This window comes from Macaca thibetana, chromosome 5 (genome assembly GCF_024542745.1).
Source record: "Macaca thibetana thibetana isolate TM-01 chromosome 5, ASM2454274v1, whole genome shotgun sequence".
NCBI lineage: Eukaryota > Metazoa > Chordata > Mammalia > Primates > Cercopithecidae > Macaca > Macaca thibetana.
In genome coordinates, this window is record NC_065582.1 from 123,110,091 (window position 1) to 123,133,924 (window position 23,834).

Consider the following 23,834-nt stretch of genomic DNA (forward strand, 5'->3'; position numbering starts at 1 on the left):
TTCAAATACGAGTAAGAGTGGGAAAACAAATGTGAATATCATGGACATTTATTTGGAAAGCAGTGGAGTAATGCTATGAATTATTAATATTATACCTCATTCACATTCTAGTTAGAAAGCATTCCATAGTGGTTGAGTATGGTGGCTCATGCCTGTATTCCCAGCACTTTGGGAGGCCAAGATGGGAGGATTGCTTGAGCCTAGCAGTTCGAGACCAGCTTGGACAACGAAGTGAGACCTCATCTCTAATAAAAATACAAAAAATTAGCTGGGTGTGGTGGCGTATACCTGTAGTCACAGCTACTCAGGAGGCTGAGGTGGAAGGATCACTTGAGCCATTGATCCTGCCCCTGCATTCCTGCCTAGGCAATAGGGCACAAACAAATAAACAAACAGAACAAAACACAACATTCTCCATAGTTAGGATGCTGTGTTGGAAGCTGTACAAGAGAAATTAGTAGTCTAATACCTGTCCTTTAAGACTCATATGTTGTAGCTGCTCCCATACATTGTTAGTGGGATTGTAAAAGGGTACAATTTATTTGGTGAAAAAACAGACACTATATAAAATTTAAAAATGTAACTGCTCTTTGGAATAGCAGTTCTAGGAATTTATCCTTCATATATGCACACACACAAGGATGCCTACTGCAGTATTGTTTGTGGTAGCAGATGACTAGAGGAAACAACCTAAATGTTTTTAATAAAGGACTGATCAAACTATATTATGATATTATCTATATAAGGAAATGCTATTTTCAGTCTTTAGAAAGAATAAAGTAGATCTACTTGTATCTTAAATATAACAGTTTTCTGGATATGTTAAGTGAAAAACATTATTAAGTACACTACATTATGGTGCTGTTGTGTAAAAGCAAACAAAAACAGGCACAAAACTTCCTGATGCTTTTACCAGATACTAGAAACTGTAATTTCTTCTGAGGTAGGTGGGGTGAGAGGGCAATATATGTTTTTGAAAATTTTTGTGAAGATTTGCATTCATATATCTTAAAATATGTGAGATATATGCATTTGGGCATACAGTGTTGCTACAAGAGCTTGTACTCACTGATGAGGACTTCTGTGTACATGCTTGGGTATTTGTGCTTTTGAATTTGAAAACTCTGTCAGTTGGTCTTTTTTTGTTTTTTTTTTGGAGATGGAGTCTTGCCTTGTCACCCAGCCTGGAGTGAAGTGGTGCGATTTCGGCTCACTGCAACCTCCGCCTCCTGGGATCAAGCGATTCTCCTGCCTCAGCCTCCTGAGTAGCTGGGATTACAGGCGTCTGCCACCATGCCCGGCTAATTTTTGTGTTTTTAGCAGAAATGGGGTTTCACCATGTTGGCCAGGCTGGTCTTGAACTCCCGACCTTAAGTGATCTGCCTGCCTCAGCCTCCCAAAGTGCTGGGATTACAGGCATGAGCTACCTTGCCTGGCCTGTCAGAGGTCTTTTGACCTGGGAATGAGGAGCATTATTGACCACCACCATTTCCCAGTGGGGTGGATTCGGGTAAGAGAAGATTCAGGTAGCAGCTGAAAAAACCTAACAAAGACTTTTAAAAGAGTATTTTTAAAAAGTGTTAAGTGGTTAGCATATTCTGCAGTAATAAAGCAGACGGGTTAGACAGAAGGAAAATTAGATGTAGGACTTGAAAGCATTTGAAAGTATAAATGTATGTGGAAATGAGGAACAGAGAAGAGAGTCAAGAGGCTGCAGGCAACTAAAAACATTTACAAACATCTAATCCCTAAATGATACACTTTTGTAAAAAGTCATTTTCCAGACTCTTGAAAAAACAAAATAAAAAAAAGTGGAAGCCCAGATGATAATTTGTGGTTTCTTAAGTAACATAAGAAGAAAATTGCAGGCTGGGCATGATGGCTCATGCCTGTCATCCCAGCACTTTGGGAGACTAAGGCGGGCGGATCACTTGAGTTCAGGAGTTCGAGACTAGCCTGAATAACGTGGTGAAACCCTGTCTCTACTGAAAATACAAAAATTATCTGGACATGGTGGCACATGTCTATAATCCCAGCTACTTGGGAGGCTGAGGCAGGAGAATTGCTTGAACTTGGGAGGCAGAAGTTTCAATGAGCCAAGATTACGCCACTGCACTCCAGCCTGTGGTTGACAGAGCAAGACTCTGACTTAAATAAGAAAACAAAAGAAAATTGCAAAATGGGGAGTAGAACCTTGTTTTCCTGATTTCCAATCTAATGCTAAGATTATTCCAAGATCACTTGAACCTTGTGGTCAGCATAGGGCATAGCACTTCCCCCCCCCACAAAAAAAGAAAACCCAGAAATTAAAAAATTTTTCTTTTAAACTTGATGTATGACAGTTATTTTTTTCTGAACTAATTATATTTTCCCCCATTCAGTCTTGAGGGATAGAGTAGGATTTGGAGTTTTAGCATTGCACTACCATTTCTTTCTGTGAGTCATTGTGGTTCAAGAAAAGAAAGGATAATGAAAATACTAAATGTTGCATATATCCTCTCATTTTGCAACTGTCCTATAATACAGGTAGTGTTCATGTTTTGTTATTTTTATTAGGCTTTCACTGCTAAAGAAAAAATAGGCTCTGGAAAGTTAGATAGTTTGCCTGAGATAATAACTAATGTGTGTCAAAGTTGGCCTTCACAAAATTGAACTCAGATTTTATTTTTTCTTTTCTTTTCCTTTCTTTTTTTTTTTTTTTTTTGTTGAGACGGAGTCTTGCTGTGTCACCCAGTCTGGAGTGCAGTGACGTGATCTCGGCTAACTGCAACCTCCGCCTCCTGGGTTCAAGGAATTCTCCTGCCTCAGCCTCCTGAATAGCTGGGATTACAGATTTGCGCCACTATGCCCAGCTAATTATTGTGTTTTTAGTAGAGACAGGGTTTCACCATGTTGGCCAGGCTGGTCTCGATCTCCTGACCTCGTGATCCACCCACCTCAACCTCCCAAAGTGCTAGGGTTATAGGTGTGAGCCATTGTGCCCAGCAGATTTTCTTTTTTTGGAGACAGAGTCTCGCTCTCTCACCCAGGCTGGAGTGCAGTGGTGCGATCTCTGCTCACTGCAACCTCCAGCTCCCAGGTTCAAGTGATTCTCCTGCCTCAACCTCTGGAGTAGCTGGGATTATAGTTGCTCACCTCCACGCCCGGCTAATTTTTGTATTTTTAGTAGAGACGGGGTTTTGCCATGTTGACCAGACTGTTGAACTCCCGACCTCAGGTGATACATCCGCCTCAGCCTCCCAAAGTTCTGGGATTATAGGCGGGAGCCACCACGCCCAGTGAAGTGTGTGTCTTATGCAAAATTTTGTTAAAGTATTAGAAAGAGGAAAATGAAGTAAGTTTCAAGCTTGGTAGGCATGCATCTATTTATATTATTACCATTTATATTTATATAAATAAATTTTTAAATTTCATTTTATTTTTATTTTTTGGAGGCAGAGCCTCACTGTGTTACCTAGGCTGGTCTCAAACTCCTGCTCTCTAGCAATGCTCCTGCCTCAGCTTTCTCGGTAGTTGGGACTACAGGCATGTACTGCCACACCTAACATTTATATTTTTATAATTATATTTTAGAGATGCTTGGAGCAAATTTGGTGTTTAATACATTGTCTCATTAAACTGAAGAATTTCCGCATTCTAGTGTGGGTCTAGAGCTTGACTATATCTAATATTTGACCTTTGGATTTACACTTTTGCACTGGAAAGTCACTGAGTGGTTCTAAGCAGAGATGTATCATAATCTAATGAGTGTTTTTATTTTTAGTTTTTTTTCTTTTAGCTTCTGATTCTCTGGTTGAAAAAAAAATTAAATATATTTTTTAGAGAGGGAGTCCTACTGTGTTGCCCAGATTGGTCTTGAACTCCTAGGTTCAGGCGATCCTCCTACCTCAGCCTCTCAAAGTGCTGGGATTACAGGCAAGAGCCACTGTGCTGGGTCGATTTTTTACTTTTATTTTTCTATACAGGGCTTTGCTCTATCACCCAGGCTGGGAAGAAGTGGCATGATCTCGGTTCACTGTATCCTCGACTTCCTGGGCTCAAGTGATCTTCCCACCTCAGCCTCCTGAGTAGCTGGGGTTACAAGCATGCACCACCACACTTGGTTAATTTTTGTATTTTTTGTAGAGACAGTTTCGCCGTGTTTCCCAGATTGACCTGGGCTCAAGTAATCTGCCCGCCTCGGCCTCCCAAAGTGCTGGGATTATAGGTGTGGGCCACTTTGCCCAGCTCTGTGATGAGTGTTTTTAAAGTGATCCTTTAGGGGAGAGGGTGTGTGTTAGAGTTGAGGAACATCAGTTTAATTCTAATTAAACACCTGTGGAGAGACCTACATTTAAATGAGAATGCATGTACTTTACAATGAAAAATACCTGTTATTTGAATTGGGTATTCGGGTTGACTGGTAGATTCTTATTTTATTTCAAGATCCTCAGTACTTTTTGACAGCTCCTCAGATGATTATAATAATGCAGCCAGGGGTTGAGAACTACTGGTTTATCTTAGGGAAAGAGGGAGGGATTGGGGTGAGGGGTTAAAACTTGAGAGGAGGTAGAGTGAAAAGCTTTGCAGTTTGGAAAGTGTCACCATCGTTTATGTAGTTTTTTTTGAATTCCTCTTTCATATTCATATGTTCAAATGCCTAGATGTTTTTGATGATGTGAATTTAATAACGTTAAAGTTCCCACTTATCTAGCCTGTTTTTTTCCAGTCTGTTTCTTTTCATAAGAAGTGAAGGAGAATAATGGACGGGGGTGACTCCTAATTTGATAAAAATTTGCTAGCATTAACAGAAGATTTAAAAATCCCCCTGCTATGTTTTTTCTTTTCTTTTTTCTTAAGGAGAGGGGCCTCATTCAGTTGCCCAGGCTGGAGTAGAGTGGCATGATCATTGCTTACTCAGTCTTGAACTCCTTGGTCTTAAGCTATCCTTTGGCTTCAGCCTCCCTAGTCCCTAGCTGGGACTACAGGCTGCACCATCACACCTGATTTAATTTTTAAACATTTTTTTAGAGATGGCGGGGGGGCGGGTCTCACTATGTTGCCCAGGCTGGTCTCGAATTCCTGGCCTGATGCAGTCCTCCTGCCTCTGGCCTCCCGAGTAGCTGGGATTACCAGTGTGAGCCACCACACTCAGCTTTCCGCCTCTTTTTTTTTTTTTTTCTCAGAGATGGAGGTCTTGCTCTGTTGCCCAACTGGTAGTGCTGTGTCTATTCACAGGTGTGGTCATAGTGCACTACAACCTCAAGGGATCCTCCCACCTCATCCTCTTGAGTAGCTGGAACTAGAGGTGCCCAGCTCTCTTAAAAACTATTAAAACCACCTTGAAGCCTAGTTTCAGTTGATCCATTAAAAAAATTTATGTGTATATATACACATACACATTCGCTGTGTGTGCTTGTGTCTGTATCTCTGTATGTGCGTAAGCATTCAGAAATTTGAGCAAACCAGCCATACTAATGTCTAGCTACTTAACTGCTTAACTAGAATTCTGGACTAAAATTGATTACTGATACTTCCTATAATTGGGTAGAAAAACATGTAGCTTTTCTTTTCTTTTTTTTTTTTTTGAAACGTCTCACTCTGCCGCCCAGGCTAGAGTGCAGTGGCACAATCTTGGCTCACCGCACCCTCCGCCTCCCGAGTTCAAGCGATTCTCCTCCTCAGCCTCCCGAGTAGCTGGGATTACAGGGACCCGCCACCAAGCCTGGCTAATTTTTTTGCATTTTTAATAGAGATGGGGTTTCGCCATGTTGGCCAGGCTGGTCTCCAACTCCTGACCTCAGGTGATCCGCCTGCCTCTGCCTCCCAAAATGCTGGGATTACAGGCATGAGCCACTGTGCCTGGCTGAACATGTAGCTTTTTTTTTCTTGTTCCAGAATTTTTATGTTTTATTGATATCAAATTGTATCTTTATATTTCTTTTAAGAAGGAAACAAATTTATTTTATTAGAATGAGAGACTTAGAATAGGAGTGAAAGGAATAAAATAACTAAAACTTATCATGGAAGTTTTTTTTTGTTTTTTAGATTACAATTTATAATCCTGAGTCATTAATTTATTGAGAAGAGGTGTTAGTTACAGCTTAAAAACTTTTTCTTTTTGTGAGTTAACTAGGGACAGCAGAGAAAGTTTGTAGGAGTTTTGAATGGAGAGCACAGTAGTTACAGCAATTATATTGCTGGGATTTAAGCCAATACAGTTTAGGTCTAATGCTTGGTGAATGACCCTGTTGAATGTCATGCCTTAAATATTAAACTCCTTTTTTTTTCTTTTCTATTCATAGTGGTAGTCGCTCTTCTAAAACTTTTAAACCAAAGAAGAACATTCCAGAGGGTTCTCACCAGTATGAGCTCTTAAAACATGCAGAAGCCACACTTGGCAGTGGCAACCTTCGGATGGCTGTCATGCTTCCTGAGGGGGAAGATCTAAATGAATGGGTTGCAGTTAACAGTAAGTAGCCTTTCTATTTCTCAGTAGACTATGAATTAGGATAATAGCCTCATTGTTGATGAGTGTTGGTGCTATCCCTTCTAGGATTTAGTTAGCAAGCTAACACCATAAAAGAATGATAATCTAACTTTAACCTTCATGTTACTTTATTATTATTTTTTGAGACAGGGTCTCACTCAGTCACCCAGGCTGGAAGGCTGGAGTACAGTGGCACAGTTATGGCTCACTGCAGCCTTGACCACCTGGGCTCAAGCAATCCTCCCACCCTTAGCCTCTAGCATAGCTAGGACTGTAGGCACATACCATCATGCCTAGCTCATTTACAAACATGTTTTAGTAGAGATGGGGCTCTCACTATGTTGTCCAGGATGGTCTTAAACTCCTGACCTCAAGTGATCCTTCTATCTCAGCCTTTCATGGTGCTAGGATTACAGGCACTAGTCACCACATCCAGTCTTGTTATTTTATTTCTGAATATGGAATTTTATGAAACCTTGTTTCCTATTTTAATATAAAGCATAGATTTACTATCTTCATTACAATAATAATTTTTCATTTATCAAACACTGTATAGACACGTCACTCTCCTTTCTACATGGATGATTTTATCTTTATATCCTTACGATGTAGGTATGATTATTATTTTGGTTTAATAGATTAAGTTGAGATAATTAGTAAATTGCCTAGGTCATATAGCTATTAAATGGCAGAGCCTGGGCTCAAATATATGGCTGTAGAATTTCAGAGTCTATGGAGTCAACCACTATGGTAAATTGCCTTTTTCAGTGGCACACTCAGTTATTTGTCTAATTGTGCTTTTTTAAATTTTTATTTTGAGATGGAGTCTTGCTCTGTCGCCCAGGCTGGAGTGCAGCGACACGATCTCGGCTCACTGCAACCTCTGCCTCCTGGGTTCAAGTGATTCTTCTGCCTCAGCCTCCTGAGTAGCTGGGATTATAGGCATGCACCACCATGTCCGGCTAATTTTTGTATTTCTAGTAGAGATGGGGTTTCACCATGTTGGTCAGGCTGGTCGCGAACTCCTGACCTTGTGATCCACCCGCTTCGACCTCCCAAAGTGCTGGGATTACAGGTGTGAGCCACCACGCCCAGCCAATTGTGCTTATTTTTTAAAAAAAGACATCAAGTAGTGATCTTATGAAATTAGTAAAATATATTTATGAGATGTTCTTAACTCCTACAGAGAATAACATATGAATAGTAATTATATTCTTGAGAATTAAGCCAGAGGAAGTTGAGGAATAAAAGGTTCAGGGTTTTTCAACATCAGTGAAAAAAAAAAAAATTAGAATTTTATAATGGAAGGAAATTGATTTGAATTTAAAATTTTTAAAAGTAAAAATAAAATGAAATTTAATTGAAAGCATACGCAAAATGTCTAGGCTTTAAGAAAATGCAAAACAGTATTTTTCTTATATTTGATGGCCTCTTATTATAATTTGAACTATGTCATGGAATTTATAAATTGAGTGGCCCCTCCTCTAATAACCTTTTAGGAACCAGGAGATTTTATTATGATGTCTTAAAACTTACTGTGACAGCATTTACACAAGAGCCATGTTATTATTATGTGATTATCCTCTTGGACCAAGAGAGTCTAGTTATTTGAAATAAAGTGATTTATTTGCTTTATTGATGAGGCCTGTCGTATTTCCAAGATGGTTCTGTGTCATCTCCAAGACAATATTCAGAACAAATCTCCAATATATGTGTATGTTCTTTTTGTACGAATTTGTGCCTTTTGTAAAATTTGAGAGTTCATTTACTCATGTTTAAAATGTAAGGATGGCTGTATAGAGCTTCTGTAGTACAGTAGATTCTGACTTTTAAATATAAAAGCAAATAATCATTTTCTGTCTGTATTCTGTCTCTTTCTCAGTTGCCACAACTGAGTGTCTGTACCTCCCTTATCTGCTAGGGATACATTCCAAGATGACCAGTGGATTCCTGAAACCGGTGATAGGACTGAACCTTATATACACTGTGTTTTTTCCTGTACACCACATACCTATGATAAAGCTTAATTCATAAAGCTTAATTTAAAATTTATTAAAGATTAATTTAAAATTAAGCACAACAAGAGGTTAACAACTATTAATAAAATAGAACAGTTACAATTATACTGTAGTAAAAATTATGTGAATATGGTCTCTCTCTTTCAAAATAATCTTATTGTGCTTTACTTAACCCTTCTTGTAATCCTTCACTCTGATAACCAAGGTGGCTACTATAAGTGATTAATGGGCACGTATACAGCTAGACAGAGGGATGATTCACATCCCAAGTGGACGGAGTGAGATGGTGTGAAATTTCATCACGTTACTCAGAATGGCACACAATTTAAAACTTACATATTGTTTATTTCCGAAAATTTCCATTTAATATTTTCAGCCCGTGGTTGATCACAGGTAACTGAAACCATGGATAGTGAAACCACAGATAAAGGGGGACTACTGTACTACTGAAACACCTAGAACTTTGAGAACTTTTAAAATTTCACAGTAATTCTATGATTTTACTACAGCTGGACACAGATTGCTCTGGACTGTAGCATTAGAACATCTGCTTAAGATATACTCTGCTTTGAAAATACAGCATTTAACTGAAGTGTTGGACTGTAAAATTTTCCTTATTTATAGTAATCTTCCCAAATGACACTTGATGAAGTAGGTGAATAGGGTTGGAGTCAGGACAGGTACTTCCACTCACTGGCAGTGATTCAGTAAACATTTCAGGTTCATAAAAGAGTAAAGGGAATTATTGAAAAGATTTATATCCAAATGATAGGTGAGAGTATAATTACTTAGCTAATACAGGAGAAAAATAGAATAATAAAAAATAATCCTAAAGAATATAAGGAGAGACTGGGTGCATTGGCTCACGCTATAATCCCAGCATTTTGGGAGGCCGAGGTGGGAAGATTACTTGAGGCCAGGAGTTTGAGACTAGCCTGGGCAAGACCTGTCTCTATAAAAATATAAAATAAAATAAATTAGCTGCGAGTGGTGGTTCACATCTGTAATCCTAGCTATTCCAGAGGCTGAGGTGGGAGGATGGCTCGAGCCCAGGAGTTCGAGGTTAGCCTGGGCAGCATAGGGAGACCTCTTCTCTAAACTAATAAAATAAAAATTTACCCACCAAGGACTCTTGCATTCATAACTGTAGTTGAGATCTCTCCCCAGGCTTCACGAATTAGTCAGAACTCTACCTGATAACACTATTTTGATGTCTAAATGTGATTTCAAAGTGAACATGTTCAAAAAGGAACACAGAAAAATATAATTGAAGTTATGAAAGTTACCAGTGGTCCATATAAATAGAATCAACTGATCTTGACAAAGAAGAAAAGGCAATTCAGCGGAGAAAGGATTATTTTTTCAACAAATGGCGGTGAACACTGGGACATCCAGATGCAGAAACATAAATCTAGACACAGATTTACACCTTTCAGAAAAATTAACATGAATTGAATGATAGACCTAAAAATACAACACAATACTATAAAACTTGGAAAAAAAAAAAAACAACACAGGAGAAAAATCTATGTGACCTTGGATTTGGTGATGAGTTTCTACATACAAAACCAAAAGTGTGCTTTTAAAAGAAAAAATAAATTAGACCTCATGAAAATTTAAGAGGCCAGGCACAGTGGCTCACGTCTCTAATCCCAGCATTTTGGGAGTAGGCCACGTGGGCGGATCACTTGAGCTCAGGAGTTCAAGACCATCCTGGCCAAAATGATGAAACCCCATCTCTACTAAAAATACAAAAAAAAATTAGCCAGGCATGGTGGTGCATCCCTGTAGTTCCAGCTACTTGGCAGGCTGAGGCATGAAAAAATCCGTGGTCATAACGGGAGATTTTAACAATCCTCTTTCAGTAACAGATCGAAAATGCAGAAGAAAAAATCAGTAAGGAGTTAGAAAAATTTGAGCACCATGATTAACAAACTTGACCTAGAAGCACATGACCTAAGCATCTAAGAGTATATATATGTACAATTTCAAAAATGGAAACCAATACATTCTCTGACCATGGTAGAATCTCACTAGAAAGCAGTAGTAAACAGAAATCTCTATATGTTTGGAAAAAGCAAATCTCAATGAAAATTAGAAAATATTTTGAACTGAAATTTGGTGATGAAAATACTATATATGGAAACTTGTGGGATATATTATAGCTAAAGCTGTGTTAGAGGAAATTTAGAGCCTTACATAAACACATATATTAGAAAAGAAAAGGCCGGGCGCGGTGGCTCACACCTGTAATCTCAGCACTTTGGGAGGCCCAGGCGGGCAGATCACAAGGTCAGGAGATGGAGACCATCCTGGCTAACACAGTGAAACCCCATCTCCACTAAAAATACAAAAAATTAGCCGGGTGTGGTGGCGGGCGCCTGTAGTCCCAGCTACTTGGGAGGCTGAGGCAGGAGAATGGTGTGAACCGGGGAGGCGGAGCTTGCAGTGAGCGGAGATCTCCCCACTGCACTCCAGCCTGGGCGACAGAGCAAGACTCTGTCTCTTAAAAAAAAAAAAAAAAAGAAAAGAAAAAATATTAAAAGTTAATGAACTAAGCATCATTCTCCTAGGTTGGAAAACCAACAGCAAATTAAATGCAAAGAAAGTTAAAAGAGGCGAGGCCGGGTGCAGTGGTTCATACCTGTAATTCCAGCACTTTGGGAGGCCAAGGTGGGTGGATCACCTGAGATCAGAAGTTCGAGACAAGCCTGGCCAACATGGCGAAACCCCATCTCTACTAAAAATACAAAAATTAGCTGGGCGTGGTGAGGCGTGCCTCTAGTCCCAGCTGCTTGGGAGGCTGAGGCAGGAGAATTGCTTGAACCCAGGAGGCGGAGGTTGCAGTGAGCTGAGATTGTGCCATTTCTCTCCAGCTTAGGCAACAAGAGTGAAACTCCATCTCAAAAAAAAAAAAAAAGTTAAAAGAGGTTATTAGTAAAGAACAGAAGTTAATAAAATAGAAAATAAACATAAAATGGAATCAGGCTGGGCATGGTGGCTCATGCCTATAATCCCAGCACTTTGGGAGGCGGAGGTGGGTGGATCTCTTGAGGTCAGAAGTTCAAGAGTAGCCTGGCCAACATGGTGAAACGTGAGACTTCATCTCAAAAAAAAAAAAATAATTCTTTGAAAAGTCTAAAAATTTATAACTCCTGGTAAGATTGATCAAGAAAAAAATATTTTAATATTTTAAAAATATTTAAAATATTAATTATTTAATAATATCTGAAAGCACAAATAACCAATATCAGGAATAAAAAAGGAAATACACACCAGATCTTACATAACATTAAAAGTTGTAAGAGAATATTGTTTATTTAAAGTTGTAAGAGAATATTGTGAACAAGTTACAGATTTATCCCAATAAATTTGAAAGTTTAACTGAAATAATCGAATTCTTATAAAAATTCAACTGATCAAAGTTAACACTAGAATAAAAAATCTGAATAATCTTATAACTTAAAAAAAATTGCAATCTATTTAAAAACCTTGCCACAATAGTATGTCCATGAAACATTTAAGGAAGAAATAACACCAGTGTTTGACTCTTATAAAGAATGGGAAAATATATTAGTTTTATGAGTTCTACATGAACATTAGGAGAAAGGGAACTAGGTCATCTAACTTTTGAAATGAATGTAGATAATAAAAATGTTAGTGAGTTGAATCTAGTAACATTTTAAAAGTGTATATAATTCATTGTGACTAAGTTGAGTTTATTCCAGAAATACAAAGATTAGTTTAACATCTGAGGGGCCTCAGGTTGTGGCTTATGCCTGTAATCCCAGTACTTCGGGAGGCCAAGGTGGAAGGATTACCTGAGGCCAGGGGGTTCAGATCAGCTTAGGCAATATAGTGAGTCACACAATTTTTTTTTTTTTTTTGAGGCGGAGTTTTGCTCTTGTTGCCCAGGCTGGAGTGCATTGGCACCATCTCGGCTCACTGCAACCTCTGCCTCCCAGGTTCAAACGATTCTTCTGCCTCAGCCTCCCGGGTAGCTGGGATTACAGGCATGTGCCACTGTGCCCGGCTACTTTTATATTTTTAGTAGAGATGGGGTTTCTCCGTGTTGGTCAGGCTGGTCTTGAACTCCTGACCTCAGGTGATCCACCTGTATCAGCTTCCCAAAGCGCTGGGATTACAGGCGTGAGCCACCGCGTGGGCTAAATCCCACTATTTATAAAAAATTTTAAAAGTTAACCAGCTATGGTGTTGCATGCCTGTAGTCCTAATTACTCAAGGAGGTTGAGGCGGGAGGATTGTTTGAACCCAGGAGTTTGAGGCTCCAGTGAGCTCTGACTGCACCCCGGGCGTGGGCAATAGAGTGAGATCCTACCTCAAAAAAAAAACAACAAATTAGAAAAAAAATGTAAATTGGTCATTGTAATTCACTGCATTAACCAAAATCAAGGAGAAAAAAAAATCATATCACAGCAATACATGCAGAAAAACCATTTGTTAAAATTCAGAATCAATTCATAATAAAAGGGTTATCAAGTAATAGATGAGAACTTTCTTCTGATAAAGCATATCTATTTGCAGAATAGCTTTAACAGTATAATAGTAAATGTTGAAATTTTTTCTTAATTTAGGAAAGAGTGGAGGATATCTGCCACCAATATGTTACTGGAGTCCTTTTTTTTCTTTTCTTTCTTTTTTTTTTTGAGATGGAGTCTTGCTCTGTCACCCAGGCTGGAGTACAGTGGCGTGATCTCGGCTCACTGCAGCCTCTGCCTCCTGGGTTCAAGCAGTTCCCCTGTCTCAGCTTCCTGAGTAGCTGGGACTACAGGTGCACACTGCCATGTCTGGCTAATTTTTGACATTTCAGTAGAACAATGTGGTTTTACCATATTGTTCAGGCTGGTCTCGAACTCCTGACCTCAGATGGTCCACCCGCCTTGGCCTCCCAAAGTGTTGGGATTACAGGCGTGAGCCACCGCACCTGGCCAGTTACTGGAGTCTTAACCAATTCAGTAAGGCAAGAAAAATAATAAAAAATATACTGACTGGAAAGGAAGAAAGAATTATTCTTTTCATTTATAGCCAATGAAAGTAAATATGTTGATTGGTCTGAAAATCCCTTTTTGGAAAAGAAAATATGTTGAAAATCTAAAAGTCCATGATTATTATTACTAATAGATGAATTTAATGAGGTGGTCAGCTCTTGGGTCAATATAAAGTTATGAATATCTCATCACCAGGAAATAAAGGCCAAAAGAAAATGAACAAAAAGTAAAAAAAAAATAGCATCAAAAATATCAACCTAGGTACAAATCTAATGAAACATGAAAACTATTCCTTTATGATTAGTGTATTTTGTTCTCTTTTTTTAAAATTAAATTTTTATGTTTTTGAGGGAGTTTTGCCCTGTCATCCAGGTTGGAGTGCAGTGGCACGATCATGGCTCACTGCAGCTTTGAAATTCCCTGGCTCAAGTGACCCTCCCACTTCAGCCTACTAGAGTGTTCCAGAGTGCTGGGATTACAGGCATGACCACCATGCCCAGCTAATTTATTTATTATTTAATTTTTTGTAGTGACGGGATTTTACTGTGTTGCCCAGGGTGGTCCCAAACTCTGGGGCTCAAGTGATCCTCCCCAGGCCTTGGTCTCCCCAAGTGCTGGGGTTACAGGTGTGAGCCATCATGCCTGGCCTATGCTCTTTTTAAACTTAATTGTCTTACCTTTCACATTTAGAGGTACAGTCTACTTGGAATTGCTTTTTGGGTATGACGTGAGTGAAGAGTCTAATTTCATTTGATTTCATTTTGTTTATTTATTTTTTTGAGATGGAGTTTCGCTCTTGTTGCCCAGGCTGGAGTGCGATGACACAATCTCAGCTCACTGCAACCTCCGCCTCCCAGGTTCAAGCGATTCTCCTGCCCCAGCCTCCCAAGTAGCTGGGATTACAGGCATGTGCCACCATACCAGGCTAATTTTGTATTTTTAGTAGAGACAAGGTTTCTCCATGTTGATCATGGCTGGTCTTGAACTCCAAACCTCAGGTGATCCGTCTGCCTCAGCCTCCCAAAGTGCTGGAATTACAGGTGTGAGCCACTGCTCCTGGCCTCATTTTACTTTATTTTTTTGAGACAAGGTCTCATTCTTTGGCTCAGACTGGAATGCAGTGGCGAGATCATAGCTCACTATAGCCTGGAACTCCTGGGCTCAAGCAATTCTCCTGTCTTAGCCTTCTGAGTGGTGTGGCTCGGACTGCAGGAGAACACCACCATACTTGGCTAATTTTTAAAATATTTTTTGCAGAGGTGGGGTCTTGCTATGTTCCCCAGGCTGGTCTTGAACTCCTGGCCTCAAGCCATTCTCTTGCCCCAGTCTCCCAAAGTGCTGGGATTACAGGTGTGAGCCACCTGTGCCTGGCCAGGTTTTGTTTTTTCCCGATAGCAATAACCAGTTGACTCAGAAATATTTATGAAAACATTGTCCTTTGCTCATTCTGCAGTGATGGCTATGCCATAAATCAAATGTTTCATCTATGTTCGCATCTGTTTCTGTAATTGCCTAGGTCTCTCTTCTGTTCCATTGGTCTACTAAAATTATACTGTTTTATTCATTGTGCTTTATAAATCTTAGTACTTACCTTAGTTTTTGTTCTGAGACATATTCTGTCATGCAGGCTGGAGTGCAGTAATGTGATCATGGCTCACTGCAGCCTAACTTCTGGGCTCAGGGAGTCCTCCCACCTCAGCCTCCTGTCTAGCTGGAACCACAGGCATTCACCACCATGCCCAACTAATTTTATTTTTATTTTTATTGGCAGAGACGAGGTCTCAGTGTGTTTCCCAGGCTGGTCTTGAATTCTTGGGCTCGAGCGATTCTCCAGCCTTGACCTGTGAATGTGTTGGGATTACAGGTGTGATGCATCGTGCCCAGCCTGGTTCTTCTTTAAGAATGTGTTGGATATTCTTGCCTTGTTGCATTTTCAAATAAATTTTAGCCTTTTTGGGGCCTACGGAATGGCATCCCACTATCATTTCAATTTGTAGTTCCGTGATTACCAACATCTCTTCATAGGACATTTGACCACCTGGAAATTTCTTTTGTGAAGTGACAGTTTAAAACTGTCTCACATTTTTCAGCTGTGTTGTCTTTTTCTTATTGATCTATATGAGTTCTTTATATATTCTAGATAAAAGATTTCTGTTGTTTGTATATGTTGCAAATAATTTCTTCCTCTCTGTGCTTGCCGTTTTGCTCTCAAGGGAGTTGTTTGATAAACACAAGCTCCTCATTTCAGTGTATTGAGACTTCCGTGTATGGTTTTCACCTGTTCTTTGTAGGGGAAAGAACACTGATAAGCCTATTCTGTTCAAGTACAATAAAATTTCATTTTAAATTTAGCCATTTTGTTTTACTTACAACTGATATTTGCTTTACAGCTGTGGATTTCTTCAATCAGATCAACATGCTTTATGGAACCATCACAGACTTCTGTACAGAAGAGAGTTGTCCAGTGATGTCAGCTGGCCCAAAGTAAGACATAGTTAATGATCGGTTTCTTATTTTTACATTATTTTACGGTTCTTAGAGAAGAATGGGGTTTCTGACCATGTAATTTTTTGCTACTTAACATCTCTTTCTGAGGTTTGCAGTGACTGTTAATCTAGATTCCTCAGCTTGGGCTTTGTGACTCTCCATCCTGCCTTTTCTCTGTTTGCTTATGTGTCTTCTCTGGTCTATCCTAACTGGATTACTGGAAATACCTTGCTGTTCCCTCCGTTACTTACATTCTCTGGAAGCTTGCTTATTCTCTTCTTCTCTTGGACATTTTTCTTCTCTCCCATTTCACTCCTGTCATTTTCTGTCAATATTTCAAAAAATCTTACTGATCTTCATGTTTTTTTTCAATTACTTCTCTGTCACAGCCTTCTGATTTCATCAGACTGTTTAACTTTTTTACCTTTGTAATGATATTTTTTTGTTATATTTCTTACACTATTCATACATGTTCTATTTAACCGGTTGGATTTTTTCTTCTTTTAATTCCCTTTTGGTGCAAGGACAGAGCTTGCTACCTTGTTTTAACATCCAAAAAATGTGGGTTGAATCAGTACATTTTGGAAACTGGCTTTTATTATTACTTCTACTAATAATAACAATGGCAGTTACCATTTCTTCAGTGGTACCTAAATGTAAGGCCTTTCATATATATTTTTTACCTCATATGTCAACATTCATTATAAAAATATTGCTCTATGCATTGCCATAGACTCAAAGAATTTAGTCAAATGATCAAAGAGCCCGTAACAGAAGTATAATATTGTAGCTCAGGAAAGATATGGAGATACCATGTGAAGACGTAAAATAAGTTGGCAGTTCTCAGTAAAGAGAAAGGAAGATCATACTAGCAAAGACACAAAGCTGTATTTGAACCTTCACTTCTTTCTAGCCCGTGGAGATGAGTATAGCTGCAGAGCTATTCAAAATCTAGTGTCTGTCAATTCCCTTCCTCCATTTAGACCTCTTCCTGCAGCAGTATGCTTGTGGTTTTTACCCGTCACGGGACTGTTTACTTTGGAGCAACGTCTTCTTTGGAGTTTGTATGGGGTTTGTAGTTGCAGGTGCGTCTTTTGTTCTCTCCTCACCCTACTTGAACTTGTATGAACTGTCGTACTCCCCACCTTGCCTGTTTGAAAAGTCTAGTCAAGATAGCCCCTTTAAAAAATAATGTCGTTTAGGCTGGACATGGTGGCTCACGCCTACAATCCCAGCACTTTGAGAGGCTGAGACTGGCAGATCATCACCTGAGGTCAGGAGGTTGACAGCAACCTGGGCACCGTGGTGAATCTCGTCTCTACTAAAAATAGAAAAATTAGCTGGGCGTGGTGGTGCACATCTGTAATCCCAGCTACTCAGGAGGTTGAGGCACGAGAATCACTTAAACCTGGGAGGTGGAGGTGAGGTTGCAGTGAGCTGAGATCGTGCCACCGCACTCCAGCCTGACTGATAGAGTGAGACTCTGTCTCAAAAAAAAAGTGATTTAAAGACATAGGTGTCTCCTAATTTTATCGTCAAAGGTAGAGTGTGAATTTCTGTTACTTGTTATTTTGGGAAGATTTCTTAGAGGAACGGGGGCATTTAGAAATGAAATACTTTTGGAAAACTAGTATTAGTATTAATTCTTGTCAATATTACTGATGTTCACTTTGGTTAAGCTTCACTTGTGAAAATAGATGTTTTTAGTTTTTCTATTCTATGGTCAGTTTTACCTTGAGAAATTAAATAGTACTGCCTTCTAAGAAGGCCAGTTCTTCTGGTGTGAGAGCTGTTTGTCTCTGTTCCTGTATGCATGCATGCGTGCGTACATAACGTTAAAGCTGTGTGGTCTCCTGCCTGCCTGCTTCCCTCTCTTTCTCTTCTTTCTTCCTCCTTTTCCTTCCTTTCTCCCTCCTCCTGTTTCTTCTTTCTCTACATCCCTTTTCTTCTTCCTTCTCTTCTTTTCTCCCTTCCTCCCTCCCTTCCTTTCTCCTTTTTTTTTTTGAAGGGGGAGAATCTTGACATTTCCTAGTCATTAGTACTAAGAAGATGTAGTAGTTGTCATAGTTCTTCATTTTTACCAGCAGATGAAGGATTGTGCCTAGGAGAGGCATTTGTTAATACTTAATAAATGCTAAGCCCCTTGCAAAGTAGTATTGAATCATGGCTCATAGAACTTTGTTCTCAGATACTGTTTTTTAAATTTTTTTTTTTTTTTTTTTTTTTTTTTTTTTTTGAGACGGAGTCTCGCTCTGTCGCCCAGGCTGGAGTGCAGTGGCGCGATCTCGGCTCACTGCAAGCTCCGCCTCCCGGGTTCACACCATTCTCCTGCCTCAGCCTCCCGAGTAGCTGGGACTACAGGTGCCCACAACCGCGCCCGGCTAATTTTTTGTATTTTTAGTAGAGACGGGGTTTCACCGTGGTCTCGATCTCCTGACCTTGTGATCCGCCCGCCTCAGCCTCCCAAAGTGCTGGGATTATAGGCGTGAGCCACCGCGCCCGGCTTAAATTTTTATTTTATTTTTTTTTGAGACAGAATCTTGCTCTGTTGCCCAGGCTAGAGTGCAGTGGTGCGATCTTGGTTTACTGCAACCTCTGCATCCTTGGTTCAAGAGATCTTCCTGCCTCAGCCTCTTTGAGTAGCTGGGATTACAGGATTATGTCACCATACCCGGCTGTTTTTGTATTTTTCATATAAACAGGATTTCATCATGTTGACCAGGCTGGTCTCAAACTCCTGACCTCAAATGATCTGCCCTCCTCGGCCTCCCAAAGTGCTGGGATTACAGGGGTGAGCCACTGCGCCTGGCCCTCAGTTACTGATTTTTATTATTATTAAAAAAGAAATTGTGCATTGGAGTTTGCAGTTTACCAGTTCATGCTGTGATGACAGAAATACATTTCAAAGAGAATAGTCTGTCAAAGCTAGAATGAGAAAGGCACCGCGGCAAAATAGAGCTACAGAATGAAGAAAGTCATCGTAAATATAAACACAATGAAAGAAAAAGAAGAGATTAGGGAGTCATAGTTGTAAACTCTAAAGGTCTAAGCAATATACAATTATTTTATTTTTCAAAAAGCCTTAGGATAGAGATAGTTAATATTTTTAAAAAACACTTCAGAATATTGAAAATGATTCTTTGGTTTACCTTGTCTGTTTCTGATTTTTACATTTAAATATAAATGTGAAACATCTGAAAATGATTGACAAGATGAAAAACATGATTGTGAGGGAAAGTTAAAAATGTTAAAGTTTCTTCACATAAGGTAGTAAACATGCTTGTGCCCCTGTCTCTTAAGAATAATTACAGTCGGCCAGGCACGGTGGCTCACGCTTGTAATCCCAGCACTTTGGGAGGCCGAGGTGGGTGGATCATGAGGTTAGGAGATCGAGACCATCCTGGCTAACACGATGAAACCCCATCTCTACTAAAAATACAAAAAATTAGCCGGGCGAGGTGGCAGGTGCCTGTAGTCCCAGCTACTCGGGAGGCTGAGGCAGGAGAATGGTGTGAACCCGGGAGGCGGGGCTTGCAGTGAGCCGAGATCGTGCCACTGCACTCCAGCCTGGGCGACAGCAAGACTCCGCCTCAAAAAAAAAAAAAAAGAATAATTACAGTCTGGGGATGGTGGCTCACACCTGTAATCTCAGCATTTGGGAGGCCAAGGTGGGAGGATTGCTTGAGCCCAGGAGTTCAAGGGTGCAGTGAGCTATGCTTGTGCCACTGTACTTCAGCCTAAGCTACAGAGCAAGATCCTGTCTCAAAAAAAAAAAAGCATAATGATGGCTAAAATCTTACCATTCATGGTCTCTATCTCCTACGAGGAGCAAACAAGGAGATACAATAGGCTTAAATTGCACAAAGAACTTTAGTATTATATTAGAAAGAATCTTTTGACTGTGAAAGTGATTAAACAGTAAAAACAGAATATCAAGAGGTGTTGGAAAGTATCTCCTTGGAGACCTTCAAAATGGACTTGATAGTCATCCCTGTTGCCCCACTTTTGGCAGTAAGGTTGTCTACAGAATGTTTAATTCAGGTATATCTTGTTTAATATTATTGTTCAGGTATAAGTAGTTCTGATTAAATAGAAAGCATCCTCACTTATCCTATCCAGAGATAATTGCTATTGTTTAAAATATCCTGTAGTATTTTTCTTTTATATATTGTCATCTCCTTTCCCAGGCTAACTGACCTATCATTTAGCCCAAATCTGGGGACAAGGGTAGAATTGAATCAAAGGGAGAGAGGTTAAGCAGCAGAAGTAACCTTTTGGAAACTAAAATATTAAATGCTAGTTGAGTTTAGAGATTTTTCCACTTTGGAATTTCACTTGTATGCATCTTCCTTATCTCAAAATTCAGGGGATGTGTGTGTATGTGTGTAACTCTTTTAGGGTTTTGTGTTTTTTTTTTTTTTTTGAGACGGAGTCTCGCTCTGTTGCTCAGGCTGGGATGGGCATCATCTTGGCTCACTGCAACCTCTGCCTCCCTGAGTCAAGCGATTTCTGGCTAATTTTTATATTTTTAGTAGAGACGGGGTTTCACCATATTGGCCAGGCTGGTCTTGAACTCCTGACCTCAAGTGATCCGCCCGCCTCAGCCTTCTGAAGTGCTAGAATTACAGGTGTGAGCCACCTTGCCTGGCCTCTTTTAGGGTACTTATCATACCGTTTTTACGTCTTCACTTTTGAGGCTGTCCTTTCTACTAGCCTATTTTCCTTGAGAGTAGGGAAAGTGTCTTTCATTTTAGTGTTTCTTGTTCTTAGTATCTTTTACATGGAAGGTGCATATTAGATGTTTATTGAATCAAAGATGGTGGTGTTCTGCTAATACCAAAAGCCTTTATTTGGGTTGCAAATTTTCTTTGGACCTTCTTTAAAGACATGTTTAGCTCTTCAGCCAAATGTACTCAAATATGAAATCATTCTCATCCTCATTAATCTTATTTTGGTGCTTCTGTGTCATTCTCTATCCTTAACCGAAAATTTAAAGCCCCAAGTTAAAAAGAATTGTACTGCATAAGGAGAAGTGGTTTTTAAGGAAGAAAAACAACCATAAAGTACAATAGTAGTCATCATAGAACTAGGAAGTAAGCTAGTTTTTCTACTACAATAATATGTGATTCTAAAATATAAATGCTGTTGGCCGGGCGCGGTGGCTCAAGCCTGTAATCCCAGCACTTTGGGAGGCCGAGACGGGCAGATCACGAGGTCAGGAGATCGAGACCATCCTGGCTAACACGGTGAAACCCCGTCTCTACTGAAAAATACAAAAAAAAACCTAGCCGGGCGAGGTGGCAGGCGCCTGTAGTCCCAGCTACTCGGGAGGCTGAGGCAGGAGAATGGCGTGAACCCGGGAGGCGGAGCTTGCAGTGAGCCGAGATCCGGTCACTGCACTCCAGCCTGGGCCACAGCGCAAGACTCCGTCTCAAAAAAAAAAAAAAAAAAAAAAAAAAAAAAAAAAAAAATATATATATATATATATATAAAAAATGCTGTTTATGACAGCTGTGCAGAAAAATTCAGACATGTGAGGAGAGCATAGAAACACAAAACATGAGTTTGTTGGGATCTACTTAGTTTGAATTGTGATAAATGCAAAGTAGTCCATTGGATATTTAAAAATATATCTTTATTAGGAGGAGCAGAGTATTGAAAACATGTCTGTGTGTACATTAGTAATATAGATACATAAAATATATACACTGTGTATAGGCATATACTAATCTTCTGTGTGCTTTTTATCTCTCCAATGCAGATATGAGTATCATTGGGCAGATGGAACGAACATAAAGAAACCTATAAAGTGCTCTGCACCAAAGTATATTGATTACTTGATGACTTGGGTTCAGGACCAGTTGGATGATGAGACGTTATTTCCATCAAAAATTGGTATAATTATTTTTTGTAATTGGGATCCATCATGATTTATCTATTATATGTTTATAGAATTTTCCTCCCTTTTTCCACTATATCTAGTTGGAGAGTTCTTTATGGCTGTGTTGATGTGTGTATATGTTATGCACCTCCCAAGAAGAGGCACAAAAGTTTGTTAACACAGTGGTAAAATAAGCAAGTGATCCTGTGTGAATTGAGCTTTCCCCCTTTAACTTAGTGCTTTTAAATGCATAATTAGCTGAAAGGATAGGTATATTAGAAAATAAATGATCTCCCTCTCTTAAGGTAATTATTTTTTGATGATATTCTAGATTAAAGTATCACTGAGTTTATTTTCAGACAATGATAGTTTTTTTTTAATACTTTAAAAAACAATTATGATCATCATTGAGAATAAACTTACTTTCCTGAAGTAAAGGAAAGGCTTAAAAAGCCCTTTCAGTAGAAAGTTCTAGCTGGAGGGTTATTCCTATTCCAGGAACCATGGTAAAGTACCATATGTAACATATATTTCCAATCTTATGCACTTAAAGGTGTTTATCTTTTTCAAACCAAATTTATCATGAACATTAAGGTAAACCCTCTATTTTATTATATTATATTATATTTTATTTTATTTTATTTTATTTTATTTATTTTAATCTAATTTATTTAGACAGAGTCTCTGTCACCCAGACTGGAGTTCAGTGGCGTGATCTCGGCTCACTGCAACCTCCACCTCCCAGGTTAAAGTGATTCTTCTTCCTCAGCCTCCCAAGTAACTGGGACTACAGACGTCCGCCACCACGCCCAGCTAATTTTTTTGTATTTTTAGTAGAGACAGGGTTTCACCATGTTGGCCAGGCTGGTCTCGAACTCCTGACCTCAAGTGATATGCCCACCTTGACCTCCCAAAGTGCTGGGAACTCTCTCTCTAATTTTAAATGATGAGATCAGGATATCTAGGATAGTAACAACATCTGGCCCTGTTATAGAAAAAAGAGAATGGATATTGAGTAGATAGCTAATAACATCTGCCACAGTCTTATCTGCTTATTTAGGGAAGTTCATATGGCTTCTATCCAGTGCTATTTAGTAATATATTTGTGATCAAAAGGGAGTTTGAATTTATGACCCACAATATGAATCTTACAAATTCAAATATTAAGCTGTGTGAGAAGAAAACAAGATTTGAGGGGTTGCCGTATCATCAGCTGAGTGACTTTTGCTTTTTTATATTTACTTTTAAGGGCCACTGAACTCCAGTCTGGGTGATAGAGACTCTGTCTAAAAAAATTAGATTAAAATAAATAAAATAAAATAGAGGGTTTACCTTAATGTTCATGATAAATTTGGTGTGAAAAAGATAAATATATTTAAAAACATGACTGTCTAATTATAAACATTTAGACAGTCATGTTTTTGCCTTCTCAAACTTCTTACAACTTACAACTGATTGTCTCAAAAAGCTAAGAATCTGCTCCTGTAATGTTAGAACTTTTTGACATTTTATGATTTATTTTTTGAAAAAAAAAATGTGGTGAAGACAACAATATAAATAGTTGTTATTATGGAGTATTTTAAACATATTTATTGAATGCATTAACCACTTGGAACTTTTTTAATAAAAGAGCAATTTTTTAAGACTGAATTACTTATATGTATATATGTATCATAAGGGTTGGATGAGTGTCCCCACGTTTTCTCTTCTCCCTCATAATATAGTTTTAAAATTTTTATTTTGATCCAATTTCAAACTTTTAGAAAATTTGCAAGACTTATGCAAGGAAATGTAAAAAGAATCATACAAACCCTACATCCAGATTCTTCGTTGTAAACATCTTCCTCCTTCCCTCTCCCTCTCCCAACCTCTGTCACACATACACATATATTCATTCATTCCTTTTCTTAAACTGTTTGAGAGTAAGTTGCATATATGATGCCTTTAAAACCTTTAATATGTATTTCCTT

The 23,834-nt window shown here is 39.1% G+C and overlaps 1 protein-coding gene across 4 annotated transcripts in view; it reads left to right on the forward strand.

The window, feature by feature from the left end:
• The window catches only part of MOB1B (MOB kinase activator 1B), an 81,865-nt gene that overhangs the window by 48,298 nt on the left and 9,733 nt on the right, over nt 1-23,834 (forward strand). For all 4 annotated transcript variants that reach the window (XM_050791430.1, XM_050791433.1, XM_050791432.1 and 1 more), the window contains 3 exons: nt 6,285-6,451; nt 15,887-15,980; nt 21,745-21,878. In XM_050791430.1, the coding sequence (XP_050647387.1) occupies nt 6,285-6,451; nt 15,887-15,980; nt 21,745-21,878 (395 nt within the window). The remainder of the gene's footprint in view (nt 1-6,284; nt 6,452-15,886; nt 15,981-21,744; nt 21,879-23,834) is intronic.